Source organism: Orycteropus afer, unplaced genomic scaffold (genome assembly GCF_000298275.1).
Source record: "Orycteropus afer afer isolate SDZICR_OR568_19922 unplaced genomic scaffold, OryAfe1.0 scaffold00082, whole genome shotgun sequence".
NCBI classification, from domain to species: domain Eukaryota; kingdom Metazoa; phylum Chordata; class Mammalia; order Tubulidentata; family Orycteropodidae; genus Orycteropus; species Orycteropus afer.
This window is the reverse complement of record NW_006921669.1, coordinates 10,460,013-10,478,718: the sequence shown is the minus strand read 5'-3', so window position 1 is coordinate 10,478,718 and position 18,706 is coordinate 10,460,013. Positions and strand designations below refer to the sequence as shown.

The window sequence follows — 18,706 nt, the reverse complement described above, 5'->3', positions numbered from 1 at the left end:
TCGGAGACAACTTGATGGCAACTCACAATTACAGCATGATGCATCTGTTTTTTCAGTATTTGATTATAAACCCCTTTAAACATAGGAGAAAGTGGAAAAATTTTCAGTAAACCCGTATACCCACCACCTAGATCCACTATTAACATTTGCATGTCGTTACTTTATCACTTGTCTATCCATCTGTCCATGCCTCTGTCCATCTTTCCATCTAAAATTGGTTATGCATAGCATAGTAAACTGCATACATAAGTACTCAAACCCAAAACAAAACGTTGCTGTTAAGTTGATTCTGACTCATAGTGACCCTACAGGACAGAGTAAAACTACCCCAGAGGGTTTCTACGTTTTAAATATTTACAGAAGCAGAGTCCCTCATCTTTCTCCCTCAGAGTGCCACACGGATCCAAACTGCCAACCTTTTGGATAGCAGCTGAGTGCTTAACCACTGTGCCACCAGGGATTGGAAGACATAGCACACCTCCTCTAACTCCATCAGAATAAATATCATTAACTCTCAAAACAGAAAAACCACACTCCCTGCCATTCAGTCGATTCTGACTCTTAGCAATTCCCATTGGAAGCTCACTGCCTTACTTTTCACTGCCCTTTTGGTTAGCAGTCAAATGCCTTAACCACTGCATCACTAGAGCTCCTTTATCATTGACTAGGTTCAATATTTCTTCACTGTTTTAGTTTTCCTTTTGAGGTAAAGTTTATATATGCACAAACTTTGCTGTACTAATCTCTGAGTTTTGAAAAATGCATACTCCTACGCTACCCAAACCTCTTACCAGGATACGGAATGTGACTGCCATCCCAGAAAGCTCCCTGTTGCCCTTTTCCAACCAATCACCACCACGTTTCCTAGAAGCAAGCGCTGTTCTTGTTTTTTCATCGTAATTTAGTTTTGCCTGTTCTAGGGAATCCTAAAGTGTGTGCTCTTTGTGTGTAAGGTGTTTTTTGTTTTTTTTCCCCCCCTTAGCATAGTGTTTTGAAATTCATCCATGGTGTTGTATGAATCAGCTATTTTTATTGCTAAGTATTCCATTGTGTAGATAGACCACAGTCGGCCTTGTCATTATTTTATTGATGGATCTGTGGGCTGTTTCCAGCTTTGGGTGTCATCAGGATACTGCTGTAATATTCTTATACACATCTTTTTGTGGACATATGTTTCATTTCTCCTGGGTAAATATCTAGGAACAGAATTTCTGGGTCATAGAGTAGACATATGTTTAGTTGTATGAGAAACTGCCAAACATTTTTCCAAAGTGGTTGGACCATTTCGCACTCTCACAACATCTTTGACAACAAGTAGTGTTTAATTTTAACCATTGTGGTGGGTGTGTAGTGGTATATTATTGTGGATTTTATTTGCATTCTCCTTAAAACTTACGTTGAGCATTTTTTATGTGCCTGTTGGCCATATGTATATCTTTGTTTGTGAAGTGTTCCAAATTGCCCACTTTCAATTGGTTCATTTTCTTTTAATTACTGAATTTTAGGCATTCTTTTATGTATTTTAGGTATATCAATATATATCCTTTGTCAGATATATGTTTTGTGAATATATTTTCCCAGGCTGTGGTTTGTCTTCATTTTTCTTAACAGTATCTTTTGATGAGCAGAAGTTTTTATTTTTGAGGAAATGTAGCTTATCATTTTTTCATGTCCTATCTTTCTATGTCCTGTCTAAGAAATCTTTACCTACTCCCAAGTCATAAAGATACCATCTTATGTTTACTTCTAAAAGCTTTAGGATTTTAGTTTTCATGTTTAAGCCTATAATCCATTCTGCATTCAATTTCATGTGTGGTGTGAAGTAGGGATTGAGACTTTTTTCCCATGGTGATATCCATTTATTATAATAGCATTTGTACTTTCTTTTCCCCATTGGATTGCTTTAGCCCTTTTATCAAAAGTAAAATTATGTATGTGGGTGATTTCTGAGTTCTGTCTTCTATCCCACTGTTCATTCTGTGTATGCCTATGTTGTGCCATACTATCTTGATAATTGAAGCTTTACTTTACACTTTGAAGTCAGTTAAAGTTCTTAAACTGTGTTGTTCTTTTTGAAATGGCTTTGAGTATTCCATGTCCTTTGCATTTAGAATTAGCTGTTAATTTCAAAATAGGTTATGATTTGGAGATAATTGAAAGTATAACAATATTGAGTCTTACAATCCAAGAACATGGTATGTATCCCTTTTTATTTAAGTCTTTATTTTTTCTCATCAATATTTGATGTTTTTGAAGTTTTGTATATCTTTTATTAAGTTCCTTCTTCAGTGCTTTATTTTATTTTGCTTTTTAGTGCGATTGTAAATGGAATTGAGCTTTCAAATTTTAATTTTCGTATTTCTTTTGGCTGCTAGGTTATAACACACACTTGATCTTTGGTAAGCGTGCATCGTTTGACCATGCTAAAGTCACATATTCCTTCTAGCCATTGTTCTGTAGATTCTTAGTATTGTTTAAGTTATCTGCAAATAGAGATAGTTTTATGCCTTCCTTTCTGATTGTTATTCCTTTTATTTATTTCCACTGCTTTTATTGCAATGGCTAGGACCACTAATACAGTGTTGAGTAAAATTATACGAATGAGCATCTTTCCTTTGTTCCTGACTTTAGGGCAAACAATAGTTCACTGTTAAGCATGATTTTAGCTGTAGGTTTTTCATATGTGCTCTTTATCAGATTGGGGAGGTTTTCTTGTATTTCTAGTTTGCTGAGAGTTTTTATCATGAATGAATGTGGAAATTTGTTGAATAGTTTTCTTCATCTCCAGAAGTAATAAGAGTCGCTGGGTGGTGCAAACTGTTCACACGCTTAACTGCTAACTGAAAAGCTGGAGGTTCGAGCCCACCAAAAGGTGACTTGGAAGAAAGTCCTGGTGATCTGCTTCCAAAACACCAGCTATTGAAAACCTTAGGGGGCACACTCCCACTCTGACACACACAGGGGTGCCATGATTTGGAATTGTCTCAATGGCACCTGGCTGGGGAGGAAAGTAATCATGATTTTCTCCTACATCCTGTTAATATGGTGAATTGTATGAATTTTAAAACATTAAACTAACCTTGCATTTTGGGATAAACTCAAGTTGGTCATGAAGTATTGTCCTTTTAGCATATTGCTAAAGTCAGTTTACTAACATTTCATGAAGGATTTTTGCATCTTTGTTTGTGAGGATTATTGGTCTGTCGTTTTCTTCGTTTTTCTTTGTCAGGTTATGGTGTTGACGTTAGGGGGTCCTCATATGTAAGTTGGGAAGAGTCGTGAAAATGTTTCCTTTGAATGAAAAATCAGAAACACAAATAAAGTCAGCATTGAGCTGTAATCTAGAAATGAATCAATAATTTTCATCTGTGAATACTCCAGGTTGTACATTCTGGTATCTGTCATTGGGTTGCATATTAATGAAGACAGAATCAGCAGAAAATGAAGCTAAATCACACCATTGTTAAACGGATTTACTTTGAGCAGTTGGTTTGGGTATAAAGTGCTACAAGCTAGGCCCACTTTGTACAAAGCTTTTCCTTTAAAATGTTGCTTTTCCTTTAAAATGTTCCTTTTCTTTTTTGATACCATTAAGAAGAAAAACTTAATTAGTAGCTTCTCTAGATCCAACAACTTTACAAAGGAAATTACCATTGTTATAACAAAGAAGGCACACCGCGGGCCAGTTATTTCAAAGCTTGCGTATTGTATGTATGACTTTCAGAGAGAAAAAATTTCCTGGGTATCATGTGTTAACTCTTTTTGTTATTATAATGTTACTTGAAATTCATAAACATAAAACTATGAGCACTTATTCTTTGCTTTTATACAACTGTAAAAGCAACAGACACACAAAGTATGAACAAAACTTTGAAAACAATGAAATGCAAGTTAATAACATTAATTTAACACAAAGAATGATATTGTTTTGCTGAAACTAAATTGGTGCTTCCACTCTGGACGCAGCCCCTCTGCAAACGAGTGCTTTTGAATCTGGCAGGCCTGCATTACTGGCTGGCATGTGATGACTTAATTCTTCTGCCATTTTCCTCTATTTGAACTAATATGAATTACTTGTTCATTTATCACTGTCTAGATCGTTTAAGAGTTAAGTCTACCTCTGTGCCTCTGTTCTGTATTTTAGCCAGAGATCAGAAAATACCATTTGACACTAGTGCAAATGTAAATGCAGGTAAGAGAATTATGTACCAACATCCAGCCCTAAGGAGCGAATCCAGGAATATGGTGTATTAATTTATTTTAATTGTCTCAAAATATGTGTAATTTAGAAATCTCCCAGAGAATCCTAGACCTTCAAGAATATAAGTCACTTTCCTGGGCCCTAAGAGCAGCAATGTTAGAAACTTCACAAGATGAGAAGGCTGGAGTGTCATCAAGACCTAGAGGTCTTGTTTTCCAAAAAAAAAAAAAGCTGCCGTGACAAAATCCTCCCAAATGGGCAGCTTTAAAGCACATGGTTCTGGAGGCTGGAGGTCTGAACTCAGGCCATCGACTGGACTGTGCTCTCTCTCAGCTGCAGAGGAAGAGCCTGACTTACCTTCCCAGCTCCTGGCAGCCCTGGCATTTCTTGGTGTTCCTTGGCTTATAGACAGATCCTCACATGGTGCCTTCCCTCCGTATGTGTGTCTGTTCCCCTGTGTCCTGCCTTTAAGAAGACACCTCTGGGAAGGGATTAGGATTAGGACCCACCCTTCTCCAGTAAGACTTTGTTAGCTAATGACGTTTGCTAAGAAAGATGCTATTTCCCAAGACCAAGTCATAGTCATTGGTATACAGGGTTAAGACTTCAACATATCTTTTGGGGGACACAGTTCAGTCCATAACACATCAGGACCCAGGGTGACTATTCCACCACTTGAGTCCCAGGGACCCTCACTTTGGAGAGGAGCAGCCAGAGACAAGCAGACCTGGGAAGAGTGTGATGGGAAGCAGTGCCAGGTGCGCTTGTTAAACCAGCAGGGGTGCAGGTGCAGCTGTGAGCTTCCTGCACTGTTTACCCGAGAAGGGCTTCATTATCTTGTTTATTGCCTTCCATATTCAGTTTCTTGGACTCAGATGTCATAGGCAGAAACATGAACTTGGGGCACAGTAAAACACTACTCGTGGTTCCAGGGGATATGGTAATTTTGTGCTTTCAGATTTTTGCATGTTGGGTTTTCTTAAAGCAAGGCAATCTTCTGTAGAATGTGGAGACTCTCTTTCCTGGAAATGCTGGCCTTACAGCATATATCCTTTAAACCTATATCAAGTGCATTGTCCCCTCTCTGAGTCCCACCTGACCCATCTGGATTCTCCTTTCTGGTCAGTTCTCTTGCCAGTTGCTGTGGTGTCAGTCCTGACTCATGGCAACCCCACGTGTGTCAGACTAGAACCGTGCTCCACAGGGTTTCCAATGGCTGGTTTTTCACATGTTGATCGCCAGGCCTTACTTCTGAGACACTGCAGCTGTGCTTGAACCTCCAAACTTGCATTAGCAGCTGAGCACATTCATTGTTTGCAGGGACATCAATTCTCTTGTTGTTGTTGTTATGTGCCGTCAAGTCAGACCCAACTCATAGCAACCCCTCCTTGGGTTTCCAAGGCAGTATCACTATGGAAGTAGATTGCCACATCTTCCTTCCGAGGAGTGGCCGGTGGGTTTGAACCAGCAGCCTTCTGGTTGGCAGTCAAGTGCTTTAGGCACTATGCTACCGGAGCTCCTATCAATTCTCTAGCCTCCTGTAATTTCCCAAATGCCTTCTTGGCCTCCATCTACTGGGAGCACATAGACAGGATGAAAGGAAGTCACCAAATCCATGGAGGGCTGAGACCTGAACAGGAAATTGCTCGACATTGTGGAGTCAACTCCAATGCATGGTGAGCCTATGTGTTACAAAGTACACTGTGCCGTGGCATTTTCTTGCTATAATCTTTACAGAAGCACTTTGCTAGGCCTTTCTTCTGTGATGCCACTGAGTAGCTTGAACCATCAACCTTCATAAAAGTGCTCATATCACCCAGCGACCTGTTGCCCTGACCAGCCCGCTCAAACACCCCAGTGAGCTTGGCCTCCACAGTCACTCTCCAGACCGTATGGTGGGTAGTGGATGGCATAGCTTCTCTGGTGCTCGGAGCACAGGGGCTGTGGCGAAGGCAGCATATGTTTTGAGTGAGTCTGGAAGCCTCTGGTTTGTAAGCCAATGAAAATGCTGTCCAAAATACTAGCTGAATTTTTCTAATCGGAAACTTCATTGCTTGTTGAGCCCACATTCTGTATGTGGAGAGCTTCGTGGTAATTGAGGTTTGCAAATTTTTATGTAATTTATTCTGGTTTCCTTCCAATGGCCTGTGAGCTTGAACTTAAATACAGCTTCGCCGTAGTTGCTTCTTCCTGTTTGGAGAGCCTGGCATAATATTTTGTCTTCTGGGCTCAAATAACCATGTAATTACTCTGTAATCATATAGTAATTAGCATGTACTATATGCATTTATTACATAATTATATTCCTGGAGGATTGCATGGCAATTATACTTGCATTCAGCATATCATTTCATATAATGTATAATGAACAAGTATATAATTTGTTACTGCTTTCTGTTACCTAATTTCAGTTTACAAACCAAGAGTTGCAAACTTAGTCTCCTGTTGCCTTGTCTGCAAGTAGTTGGGCAGGTACCTGAGCTCCTATTGCCACACTCAGTACCTCCTAATTATACATCCCAGAGGATACGTGCAGCTGGCGTGTGGCCCTGGCCTCCCACAGCTTGCTCTCTTAATGCGTGCTCCTTGCCATGCACTCACTAGTTATTAGCTTAGTTGTTCGGAGCTCCCAACATTGCCAGGTAAATGGCAAGAACTCAGTGTGAACCGTGTTGGTGTGAGCTGCCTGGAATCTGAGCTGTGTGGTCACAGCTGCTGCCTTTCTCCTGTTTTGCAGTGGAACACATACCTAAGGGGAACAACTGCCTAGATGCCGCCAAGGCCTGCAACCTGGATGACACCTGCAAGAAGTACAGGTCTGCGTACATCACCCCGTGCACCACCAGCATGTCCAACGAAGTCTGCAACCGACGCAAGTGCCACAAGGCCCTCCGGCAGTTCTTCGACAAGGTTCCCGCCAAGCACAGCTACGGGATGCTCTTCTGCTCTTGCCGGGACATCGCCTGTACCGAGCGCAGGCGGCAGACCATCGTGCCCGTGTGCTCCTATGAGGAGAGAGAGAAGCCCAACTGTTTGAATTTGCAGGACTCCTGCAAGACGAATTACATCTGCAGGTAAGTGAGCGCCCGGCAGCAGAGTGATTAATGAGGTGGCAGGGAGAAGCTTGGTGGGGGTGGCAGTTGCCAAACATTTGTTTTCTGCATTTTTAACCGGGTAGAGGCAGCAAGGGGAGGGCAGTGGATGTTAAGGGCGGGCAAAAATACTGACCCCTGCTTCTGACGCGTGATTCTTCAGAAGCTCTTGAGGCTCTCCTGCTGAGGAAGGCTTCACGCATGGTGTTGGGATGAGGTCAAATATACCTGCATTTATTGAGCACAGAGCATCACCTGTGTTGAGGTGAGCAGGAAGGCATGTGCTCACTCAAGCCCCGGGAGGCTTCCAGGGGTTGCCAGGGGCTAGGTACAATCAGGAGAGGGGTTGACTGGAGTTATGGAGGTTCTTAGTCTTCGGGGTCAAAAAACTGGAAGAGACCATCGAGGGGGGCTGAGCTGTATCCAGCCCCAGAGAGGAGAACTTGGGAATGCCTGGGTCGTGTAGCCAGCCATCCACCCAGCTAGGAAGAGCGGGCACGTCCCACTCCTCCATGCGTCCTGATCAGCACCTCCCACTCCTCCATGCGTCTTGATCATTCCCTGTCGGTCAGAAATCCTGCTGAGCCTTGACTGTTCTTCTGGCAATTCACTCCCTTTTGGGCCATTTGTTGATTTACTTTAATGTTTGAAGTAGTCTATGGATACATTCCCAGTGTTTCTTTTTCTTTCTTTTTTTTAAAGCAATCTGGAATTATGTAGAATAAGAGAAGAATGTCTCCTTCCCTCTGCGCCCACTCACCCACACTCGGGTGACCACAGTTAACAGTGTGATGTGTAACCTTCCAGAACGTAGGCTGGCTGCAGTTGCAGAGATTTGCCGTCTCTGGAGACAGGCTGTTCGAGGGCCTCATTCAGAGTTGCAGGCTGCATCCTGGGCTGCAGCTTGAGGAGGGCATCATTCTGGACAACTCCTGTGCTCTGTCCCCGGGATCAGTGCCAGGAGCCTTCCAAATGGCCATCTCTTACAAAATGCTATGCGCTCAGTAAGCCTCACACGGAGGGGCAGGCAGGGAAGGTGTGAACATGCGCTTGTTTTCTCATAGGTTCCCCATCTTTAAAGAGCAGAGAGCATCAATATGTCTGATACTTGCAGATTCTGGTTAGCTGAGTTTCTGGTCAGTTTAAGTTTTATTCTGGTAGAATGGGATCCCATTCTTTCCTTAAACCAATTTTAGTCACCAAAGAAAAATAAAACTACCCCCCATCTGTATAACCCTCTAACATTGAAAGGTTTCTGGGACTAATGTCCCACCACCTTTTTCTTCTTTATAAGTTGGATGCAGGGGGCTGCTATACCAGAGAGAACTCAAGATGATTAAGTATGATGTCAACAGAGTTTGGGTCTTGGGAAGGAGCCAGGTGTTCCAGCAGCATACCTCCTCCAAAGACTCTTCCTCACTTCAAAGCCCCTGGTCCATTGTGACCCTCTTAGCTGTGGTCTGGGGCCAGGGATGACTGTCCTACGAGAGTCCAGAGGAAGAGGTAGAGCCTCATCAGAGTCAGTCAGCGAGTCCAGGGAACTCCCTGCTGAAGAGGAAAGGAATACAGTGGGGCAGCTGGGGCCAGGGAGCAGCTGCAGGAGCCTCACTCAGGGTGCAGGCGTGTGAGGGGTACAGAGTTCCAGGTCCTCCCCAGAAGACTCCTGGATCTGAATCCCAGATCCCTGGGCCCCTTTAGTCTTCAGGTAGCAAAGCTGCTTCTTCCTGGAAAAGGACTGGGATCCTAGAGTGTTACTTGCCTCAGGGCAGGATCACCTCTCCCCACCTGTACATTCAGATGTCATCCTGTTTTGTGATGGGCCCAGGCTAGAAGGCCTGGGCTGTTGGTGTTGCCTTGAGATGGGAAGCTGTCGGGGAGGAGATGGAGTCCTGGAAGACCCCACTTGAGCAGTGGCTAGAGGAGTGGGGTGGGAGAGCTTCTGGGAGGTCCTACCGGTGGGACTTTTCCTTCTCTCCTCACAAGCTTCCTCCAATACATGGGGTCCAGGGAAGGGGAGGGTGTGTTACTTCCCCTACACAGGCTGGAAGTCCATTCTGAGTGGTCAATTTGCATTACCTGGCCTCCTGTTCAAAACCCAAATTATTTAAATCAGAATATGTTCACGCTAAGCTATAGGGGAAGATAACTGGGAGTTTGGGAACTTTGTGGTGCCTGGGGGAAGGGTGCAGGGGGAACCTGCCTATAATAGGACGCTGTTTGAGGGCCCAGACTGAACTTATAGGAAGGCAGGCTCCAGGAGCCATTTGTGCTGAGACAAATCCAAGAGCAGCGAGTAGGCTCAATTGATGGGCAGCAACACAGACCTGCCTAGAAGAGCGACTGATTTATTGGATCATACCAAGGTCTAGATGTTGTGGATGAGGGTCCCCTTGTAGGTGGGCAGGCTGGGCTGGAAGGAAGAAGGGTTTGTAGTGCTGTCACTTTTCTGGTGAATTCTCGCTAAAACTCAGAGGCTGTTTGGGAATCTGGGTCTTAAATTGGCCAAGGGGCTGAACCAAGTGAGTTTTGGCTCTGTGTGATTGGTGGGTTTTCTACCCTGTCTTGATGCTTTTCTGGGAAGGTGAATCAGTGCCCTCCCCTGGTGGTACCCTGCTGTTAAATTATTTAGCCCAAAATGTTTTTCCAGAATCTGGACTTGGTGCTCCTGATAGCCCCCTCCCCGTCAGACAGAGTAAATGTAATTTAAGCTGCTAGTTGGCCAGTGGTGTTTTCTTTCATCACATTTTATTAATCTCATCTTTAATTTTCTGCCTTTGATTCTATCCCTGCTCAATCCATCTTGGTGAGCAGTTATTGTTACTACCAGCCCGGCAGCAGCTGGTGCAAGCTGGAGCTGGAGGTTTCTGTGAGTTCATGTTACAGATGCTCTGACCCTTACCCACACCCCAAAGGGGAACCCCAGCTGACTTGATGACTTAAGGCCTAATTTGAATGTCTCCAAAGGGAAGGAATGGCAAGAGGAAAATTGCTTCCTAAAAATAATATTCTTTGAGGAAATATTCTTTGTTGGTTACCAGGGGTTAGAGGGTAGAGGAGGAAACACTGCAAAAATAGAAATAAACAACTAATTAAATAAATTATGTATATATATATGTGTGTGTGTATATATATATATGTGTGTGTGTGTGCGTGTGTATATATGTATATGTATGTATATATATATATATATATATATTTTTTTTTTTTTTGAAAGCCACACTTTCAAACGCTCTGTTTCCATCTCCCCATCAGTGACTATCAGAGAGCTGTTCCAGCTCCTTAAAACTTCCCAGCTCCTGGAGCACAGGTCTGCTTCCCCAGGGTCCCCCGTGCCTCTGCACCAGACCTGCCTCTCTCCTGCCTTGTCCCTTCAAACAGATGAGAAGCCACTTTAGTTTTTCCCTTTGACTCTGTTTTCCTTTTCATTTTCTCTCTTAGGGAAGCTGACAGGTTCCTTTACTCTTGTGGAGCTTGGGGAGAGGTGATAGGCTTGACTGTAGGGCCTCCACGCTTGCCTGCAGAGCATGTGGAGGTATTATTAGAAGGTTGTGATGAAATTTCAAAGCCTCACATCTTCCCCTCAAGCACGATGTCTCCCGTGCCAGTGTTCCTCTGGTTGCCATTCTTAGTGCCTGAAACTATGTCAGGACTGGGTTTGGCTGTAATGAAAGCAAATCTCTTTATTCCTGATGCAAACTTATATATTCATCATTTAAACTTACACCTTCCCTCCTTCCCCCCAAATTCTGACATCCAGAAGAAAGTCAGCTCTCGGGCACTGGCTTCCAAACCAAAAGGCCTAACTCGCTTCTGTCAAGTCAATTCTGACTCACGGCGCCCTCACATGTTGCAGAGTAGAACTGTTCTCTGGGCTTTTCTTGGCTGCAGTCTTTACAAAAGCAGGTCACCAGACCTTCCACTGAGTGGATTTGAACTGCCAACCTCGAGGCTAGTAGTCAAGCACTAACCATTTGCATCACCCAGGGACCTGAGCACTGATCCAGGGTGCCACACCATGTTCATCATTCTTTTATTTTTCTAATTAATCACCCAGGCACCTCAGCTGTTCTTAAGGAATAGGAGGTTAGGTCTCACATCTTTCCTTTGAGCACAGACCTTCCTGTCTATCTATCCACGGAATACTCCAAAGCCCATTTGGCTTCCAAGCCAAGAGGGAGCCTGAGGCTACTGACTAGCCCATCTGTCTTGTTGCTTTAGCTGCAGCCACTTGGTGGCGCTGTTGATCGCAGCCCTGAGACTGCTCAGTAGTTCAGTGGCTGTCCCCTTCTTGGCCATTCAGGCATCACAGTGACATCTCTTAGTGACCATGCACAGCCACTCTTGCCCAGAGCATGGCATTTTGCCAGGGGGCTGGGTCCTCTCACTGCATCCCTAGGTGACACTATGTGTTGTTGCTTTTGCATTTGTTTTCCCCAACAGTGCTTGGTCAAGGCTATTTCATTCCTTTTAAGGGTTCTGATAGCGCCAACCTCAAAGGCAAAGGGGTCAGACCCAGCCTCTCCGTGCCCATAGTGTCAATCGTGGTAGCTTTGATGACGTCACAGATCTCCTGGTTCTACCTTTCTAGAGGCACCCTTGTGACACAGTGGTTAAAGTGCTTGGCTGCTAACTGGAAGGTTGGCGATTTGAACCCACCAGCGGTCTGTGGGAGAAAGACGTGGTGGCCTGCTTCCATAAAGATGACAGCCCTGGAATCCTTTGGGGCACACCTACTCTGTCCTACAGAGTGGCTGTGAGTTGGAATTGACTTTATGGCAACAGGTCCTTTGCCTGTTTGGGATCGAGGATATTACAGTTGTATTGTGGAGACATGGGGAAGTCAGCCTGCAGAACCACGAAGGTCTCCCGTCACACAGGTGGATGCCATAAGTAATTTTCAAGATTCTTCCCCGGCTAGCCATTTCCACACTGAGGGTGACCCTGTTACATTTAGAGGAAATATATTGTTGTTAATGTGCTAACTGGGGTTATGGGGGAAGCCTGTCTACAAAACAATGCAGCAAATTACTGCTGTGGTCACTTCCCCGGTCGGACAGTGTTGGCACATCTTTACAAGGTGAGGAATGTCTTTCATTTGCCTGGAGTCAGACCCCCTTCCCACAGTGCACTGCCGGTCCTGGAGAGCAAGGCCATCTCCACTGCTTGCGCTCAGTTCCTGTAGAAAACTGGATTCGGTATCAGTGTACCCAGGCTTGTCTTGACATGTGGCAAGCACAGGAGAAAATGGCTCTGAGGATAATTAATGCCTAAAATGAGATGGGTGGATTAATTTGGCACTTAATTTTGTTTTACGCTGATTCATTCACAAATGGAAATCAGCAATTAGACAATGCAAACTTTTGAACCATGGAAAGAAAGGTTTGGGAATATGAGAAAATACAAGTAAAACATTTTCCAGTTCATTTGAGCAGTTTTCATTTCAAATGATTACATGGGTATCTTTAGCAAGGCATTCAGAGTGCCGAGCGGCTCGTTTTCCACAGGCCCCACCTGTGCCAGCCGCCTGCCACCTCTCCTGCACGTGTGCCAAAGCATCATGACCACCCTCATGAAGAGCGAGGGCCTCGGGGACCTCTGCTGCAGCCCTCTTCTCTGACTGCACCAGGAGGGACGCACATTCTTCTCGTTGGATCCTCCAGGTCTCCACTCCCAGCCTGTGCTTCGTGACCTGTGGCTGGTCGGCACCAGCTAAGCAGTGTCAGAGTTCGGGTCTCTGGTTCCCAGAGTAACCTGAGCCGTGAACCAGGCAGGAGCCAGCTACGACGTGCTCCATCTTGTCGCCATGATCTCTCCCCTTATCTCTCCTTTGGAGAAGGTGGTATGAGGGCATTTGTTCCTGCTGGAGCCTGTCACTAAGAAACACCATCTAGATTTACTCTGCAGTCCCCCTCTCAACTGTCCCCTCCCCATACCTGCCCAAACTCTAAGATTCTTGGCCTCCTCCTCCTCAACCCTCCCTTCACCTCCCTACATCCTCACCAAAATCACTGTTTTGCTACTCTTGGTCCTGAGACTGAATCAGGGTCTCCTTTCCTTCCTCCTTTTGCACACTCTGTGGGTTATTGTGGATCCAATCCAGGTGGAGTCTTGGCATCAGAACTTCCTTTTCCAGTTTTGGGCACAAAAACACTAGAGAAGGGATGGAATGAATCTGCCCAGGAAGCCCTCTCTGGGTGAGGGGTTGTCTCAGTGGAGGGTCTTGGAAGCCATTGTAGGATCAGACCTTGGTGGCTGAGAAGCAGAAAAAGTCAAGCAGAAGGAAGGAAGGACAGTTTGGAGGGATGTAGTGGTGGAGATGGGAAGTAGGGACTGGCCTGGAGGTCAAAAAACCAGTTGCCTTCAGGTCTTCAAGTTCTGACTCATGGTGACCCTTGTGGGTTAGAGTGGAAATGTGCTCCCATAGGGTTCTCATTGGCTTATTTTTTGCAAATAGATCACCAGTCCTTTCTTGTCCTTCTTCTGCACACAAACCGTCCTTTCATTTGGTGGTTGTTGTTGTTGTTGTTATGTGCTGTCGAGTCGGGCAATAACCATCTGTGCCACCCAGGGAGAAACAAGTTATCAACAACCATCCTAGAGTCACAGAGATAAAAATTAGTGTCATTTAAAGGCAAGACAAGACAAACTGGAGACCTCGACCCCATGTGGTAGTGTGTGGATTTTATCATCAAACATTTCTGAGAGAGGAGAGGTGTGATCAGCTGGGCATTTGGGAGCTCCCCGGTGGGTGCAGAGGAGGGATTGGAGAGAGGGAGGCTGGTGACTGGGAGCCAGTTAGGAGGTCCTCACAGCAGAGTAGATGAGAGTGATGGGGCCACTGAGAGCAAGATGGGAAGTTGGGAAACTTGATAAGTGACTACCAAATGCTGGGGATAGACCCTAAGGTGGGCTTTTCTAGCTTGGTGACCAGGCAGACAATGATGGCCATAGCAGGATGGCAAATAGAGGAAAGGGGCAGAGTTGTCACTTGGGTTGGAGGCAGGGGAAGAAGATAATGAATTGCTTTGTCCATGCCACCTTTGAAGGGTGTTTTCACCAGACTCTTTTGTTCCACAGTAGAAGCTTGCTAGAGCGAAAGATGGGCTTTTATTGACTCGTGTGATGTGGGAGGGAGTGCTTGGTGCCTCTGGGACCCACACCCTCACCACCCTGCTGTTCTCTGCTTATCTGCTTCATTCCCTAGTGAACACAGCCACAGCTGTGCCATACACATCTATTGCCTCACGATTGAAGAGCAAAGATTCTTTCCTACTATAGTCTGTTGGCAAAATCCAAGTAAGGGATTCTGGTGGCCTTGCATGAGTCATATACCCAGCCCTGGACCAGCCTCTCCAGCCAAGGGAGAGTCTAAGTCAGCAGAGTCAGTTATTAGAAGCCATGGGAGGAGTAGGTAGCTTAGGAAAATTCAGTCCAGTTCTTAGTGCACTTAGAGCACCAGAGATGGAAGTGCACACAGGATGCCATGGAGGCAAAGCATGGTCCTTTCAAAGGCCCTCAAAGCCCTCCATGAACTGCCCGGGCCCCATTACCCAGCTGTCCTCCTCCCCGGCCTCTGCCTCGGCTCACTCGGCTTCAGCCACACAGGTCTCCTTGCTAGTCCTCAGACACGCAGGCCCTTACTCTGTCTGTTCATCCAGCCAGAATCATCTTGCCCTCGATGCTTCCAGAAGAGGCCCCTCACCTCCACATCCTGCTCAGATCTCATCTCGACGAGGCCGGCAGTGGCCACCTGTTTCATCCCACCAGTTTCCTCACTCTCCCAGTTCCCCTTACTCTTTTCTCCTTTTAATTTGTTTCAAAGCACTTTTCACCTGCCGACAGATTAGATAATTTACTTATTTTGATTATTGTTTGGCTCTTTTCTTTCCTAGGATGCAAGTTCCACAGAGTTAGGAATCATTGTCTGTCTTGTTTACTGATGTGTCCCAAGTGCCTAACACTGTGTCTGGCTGATATGTACTCATTACTAAATATTTGATAAATGAATCATGACTAAATACATTTAAACCGTGACTACATCTAGGAGAAGGGGCTGGTCTAGAGGAGAGGGCAAGGTTTGAGAGTCATCAATGCAGAGGTTGTGGTTGAAGATGGGAAGAGAGGATTTATTCCCTGGGGAAAGTGGATGGAAGAAAAATAGGCCAAACGCTGAACCTTGAAGACACCAATTTTATAATAAATGTGTTGGAAGAGGCCTTGGAGAGGGAGACAGTCAGAAAGTGGAGACCAAGCAAAGACTTCAGCAAAGCCCAGGGGGAACACAGCCTTGGAGAGAAAAGGGTAGTGGTCGTCAATGTCAGTCACCCAGAAGGAGGGCAGAACTGAGTGACACTGCATACGGTGCCTGGGAAGTCATCCCTTCACCCGCCATCTATCCGTCAGGTGCCTGGCACTTACTGTGCCAGGAATAAAGCCCAGGTTCTCCCTTGCAGTGTGAAGTATGCACGTTACAGCACAGTGTGGCAGTCGATGGTTGGGAAGATACTAACATAACAGGAGAACAAGAGCTGAGAACAGCCAGCTCAGCCTGGCAGGTGGCATCTGAGCCGAGGCTGGAAGGGCAAGTGGCAGGGAAGAGAGCAGCTGCAGTAGTAATGTACAGAGGCCAGGGCAGTGGGTTTAGAGGAAGGTGGGAGCTAGAATGACAACCCATTTACTGGGTGCTGACGATGAGCAAGGAACCCTAGTGGTGCAGTGATTCAAGCACCAGGATGGTAACCAAAAGGTCGGCCGTTCCTGCCCACCGGCTGCTCTTCGGGAGGTATATGTGACAGCCTGCTTCCATCAAGGTTTACAGCCTTGAAAACCCAAGGGGCAGTTCTTTTCTGTCCTACAGGGGCACTATGACTCAGAATTGACTTGATGGCAACAGGTTACTACCTAACACTTCATTTCTTACCTACCAGAAATTGAAATTAAGAAGGCATGATGAAATGTTTCTGGGTTTTTGTTTTGTTTTGGATGGTGAGCAGCACGGGACCCAAATAATGACTTCTGATCAGCCCAGCCATCCTGCAGGAGGAGAACTAGTGGGGTGACTAGGCTGGTGGTCCTCCAGTCTCCAAGTGGAGGAGCAGAAGCCAATTCGATCTTGCTAACCCCAAAACCTGGTTCCCATCACTGTTATCACATGAGTTTCCCTCATGAGATGAATCCAATGTCCTTACTCTGCTCAGCCTTACTACCTCTAGTTCCAGACCCCCAGGATGACAGTGCCAGCTTCTGATCCCAACACTCTCTGTGACACAATAACTAAAACAGCACCAGCTGTACACAGCGTTTTCACAGATAGCTGGAACATAATGTCCATCAGAACCTCTTAATATCGTATGAAAACAAGAGAAAAGCTACGCAGGTAATACCTGGCCGTTAAGTTCTTACCTCATCTAATTTCCTTTGGAGCATTTGTTGCAATATTATAGAGTGGCTTCTCAGTGACAGCTGACTGATTTCAAAAGAGTCGTTTCCACAAATAGGAAAAAAATCCTCCCAGACTGCACTCCTCTTTTATTAAGTCATCATTCACTCAGGGTGCGTTTCTCACACAGCCTGCTCGACACCAAGGGCATCAGGACGTATGTGCCATGTGCCCGTCTCCCCAGAGCTCACATTAGCCTGGCTTTGAGTCCTCCACTGCCCTGCTGGCCTGTCATTTGAGGGTAGAGTCCTCGAGCCTCACCTACCCCCAGGTGGTGGGTATCAGGGACCTGGCTGCATGCCTCACAGGAGAGATGAATTCTTTGCTGTCACAGAATGACAACCAGCTCTAAATAATCCTTGGTAAGGTCACCAGGTTGGGGTCATCCAGGTGTTTTGCCTTTCTTCCTCCCCCTGCCCTGTGGTCATTTCATTAATCATTAGGAAAAACCTCAACTGTATGGATGGCATCCTGAGACAATGCTCATAAAGGGCACAGTGAGGGACAGGCCTTGGACTCATTCCTGGAATCATTTCTGGAGGTGGGGGGGTGAGGGACTTTAAGGGGGTCTCTGAGTTCCTAGGACCCAGACTGTCTTGTCTAAGATGTTGACAGCTAAGAGACCCGATGACTCCTCTCTGCTGTTCCAGACAGCTTGGGCCTCTTCAAAGGGGCCCTTCCTACCCTGCCTACTGTTAGGTTCACAACCTAGGAAGTGACGTTTACTGACATGGCAACTAGCTCCCCACCCCGCCACCCCCCGCCCAGTAGCTGAACTCAGCCAGAGATTGTGCTCTCTGTTTTTCATTCCAAGGAAGGGGATGCTCTCATTTCATGTAGCTCTACTTTCAAATGCGTTTTATCCACTGAGCAGAATAGGAAGGAAAAGAATGGAGAGAAAGGGGACCCCAGCGTTCTTGGGAGCTGCCCTCATCCAGGCCAGCAGCCTGAAGTCTAGGGCTACCTCCACAAGCTCAGGCTATTGCCCTCCAGTCCTGCCACCCACAGGAAGGAAACAGGACTTCTTTTTCTGGTCCTGGCGTGATCTGCAGTTGGCAATAGCACCATAGCCTGTCACATAGAAGTGCCATCTTTGTGTCCACAACTGCCACTCAGTTGCTGGGGACTTATGGAGTATCCCAGGAGTGAGTCATTGCTTGTCTTTAATTGGGACCCACTGACTTAACGAGGGACCAGAAGAGGGCAGGGTAGGTGGTGCTGGGCACTGTGAACACCAGGGCACCTGCCTGTGCTCCGGCCAACTGGCCAGAATGGGCTCTTCCCACCTTGCTGGCCTTGGCCTTGGAAGCTGGCCCGGACCCTCCTTTGCTGTGGGTTTTCAGTTCACACTTACCTCTTCCCCACCCCTCCCTGCCTCCTAGGCTGGAATGGTCCTGGGTCTCACAGCTGTGTTTGGAGTCCTGCTCCACCCAAGGAGACCAGATTCTCATTGTCCCCCAGCCTTACCCCATGTTAGGTATCCTCCAGTCACGCTTGCGTTTCCATTTCTACGGGGCATTTCCAACTCAGTGAATGGGAAATTGCTTTGTAATTTCCAAATGCAATTAATTATGCAGAAAATTTTGCATCCTAGAAAAACAAGAATTTGAAAGAACCATCAGTGTGGAAAGTCCCGCACCAAGTGAAAATCTTGGGATTTACCGTTTTCTTTCCTTCCCTGGTTGCTGTCAGTGTGTCTGTGAGTGAAGCCGACCTGGGCTCATGTCCTGCTCCTGCTAGCTCCAAGATGCGGGCAGCTGGAGGGCTCAGTTTCTGCACATGTAAAACGGGGCCAGTGACCCCGTCTTCCCAGGTCTACTGTGAGGATTCAAGCAGAAGTGCATCAGCACAGCACCATCCTGTGATACAGAAAGTACTCTGTAAAGATCTCCCTCTGTCTGCCTCACTTTTCCTCAAGCCTTTATTGAAGAGCACATAGAAAACTCAAGATTCCAGATGGACCCTTTCCCCCAT

At 46.0% G+C, this 18,706-nt stretch overlaps 1 protein-coding gene across 1 annotated transcript in view; it reads left to right on the top strand.

Annotated features, from left to right (window-relative positions):
- GFRA1 (GDNF family receptor alpha 1) overlaps nucleotides 1-18,706 on the top strand; it is a 265,032-nt gene that overhangs the window by 166,823 nt on the left and 79,503 nt on the right. The window contains exon 5 of the mRNA XM_007941595.2: nucleotides 6,939-7,275. Coding sequence (XP_007939786.1) covers nucleotides 6,939-7,275 — 337 coding nt within the window. The remainder of the gene's footprint in view (nucleotides 1-6,938; nucleotides 7,276-18,706) is intronic.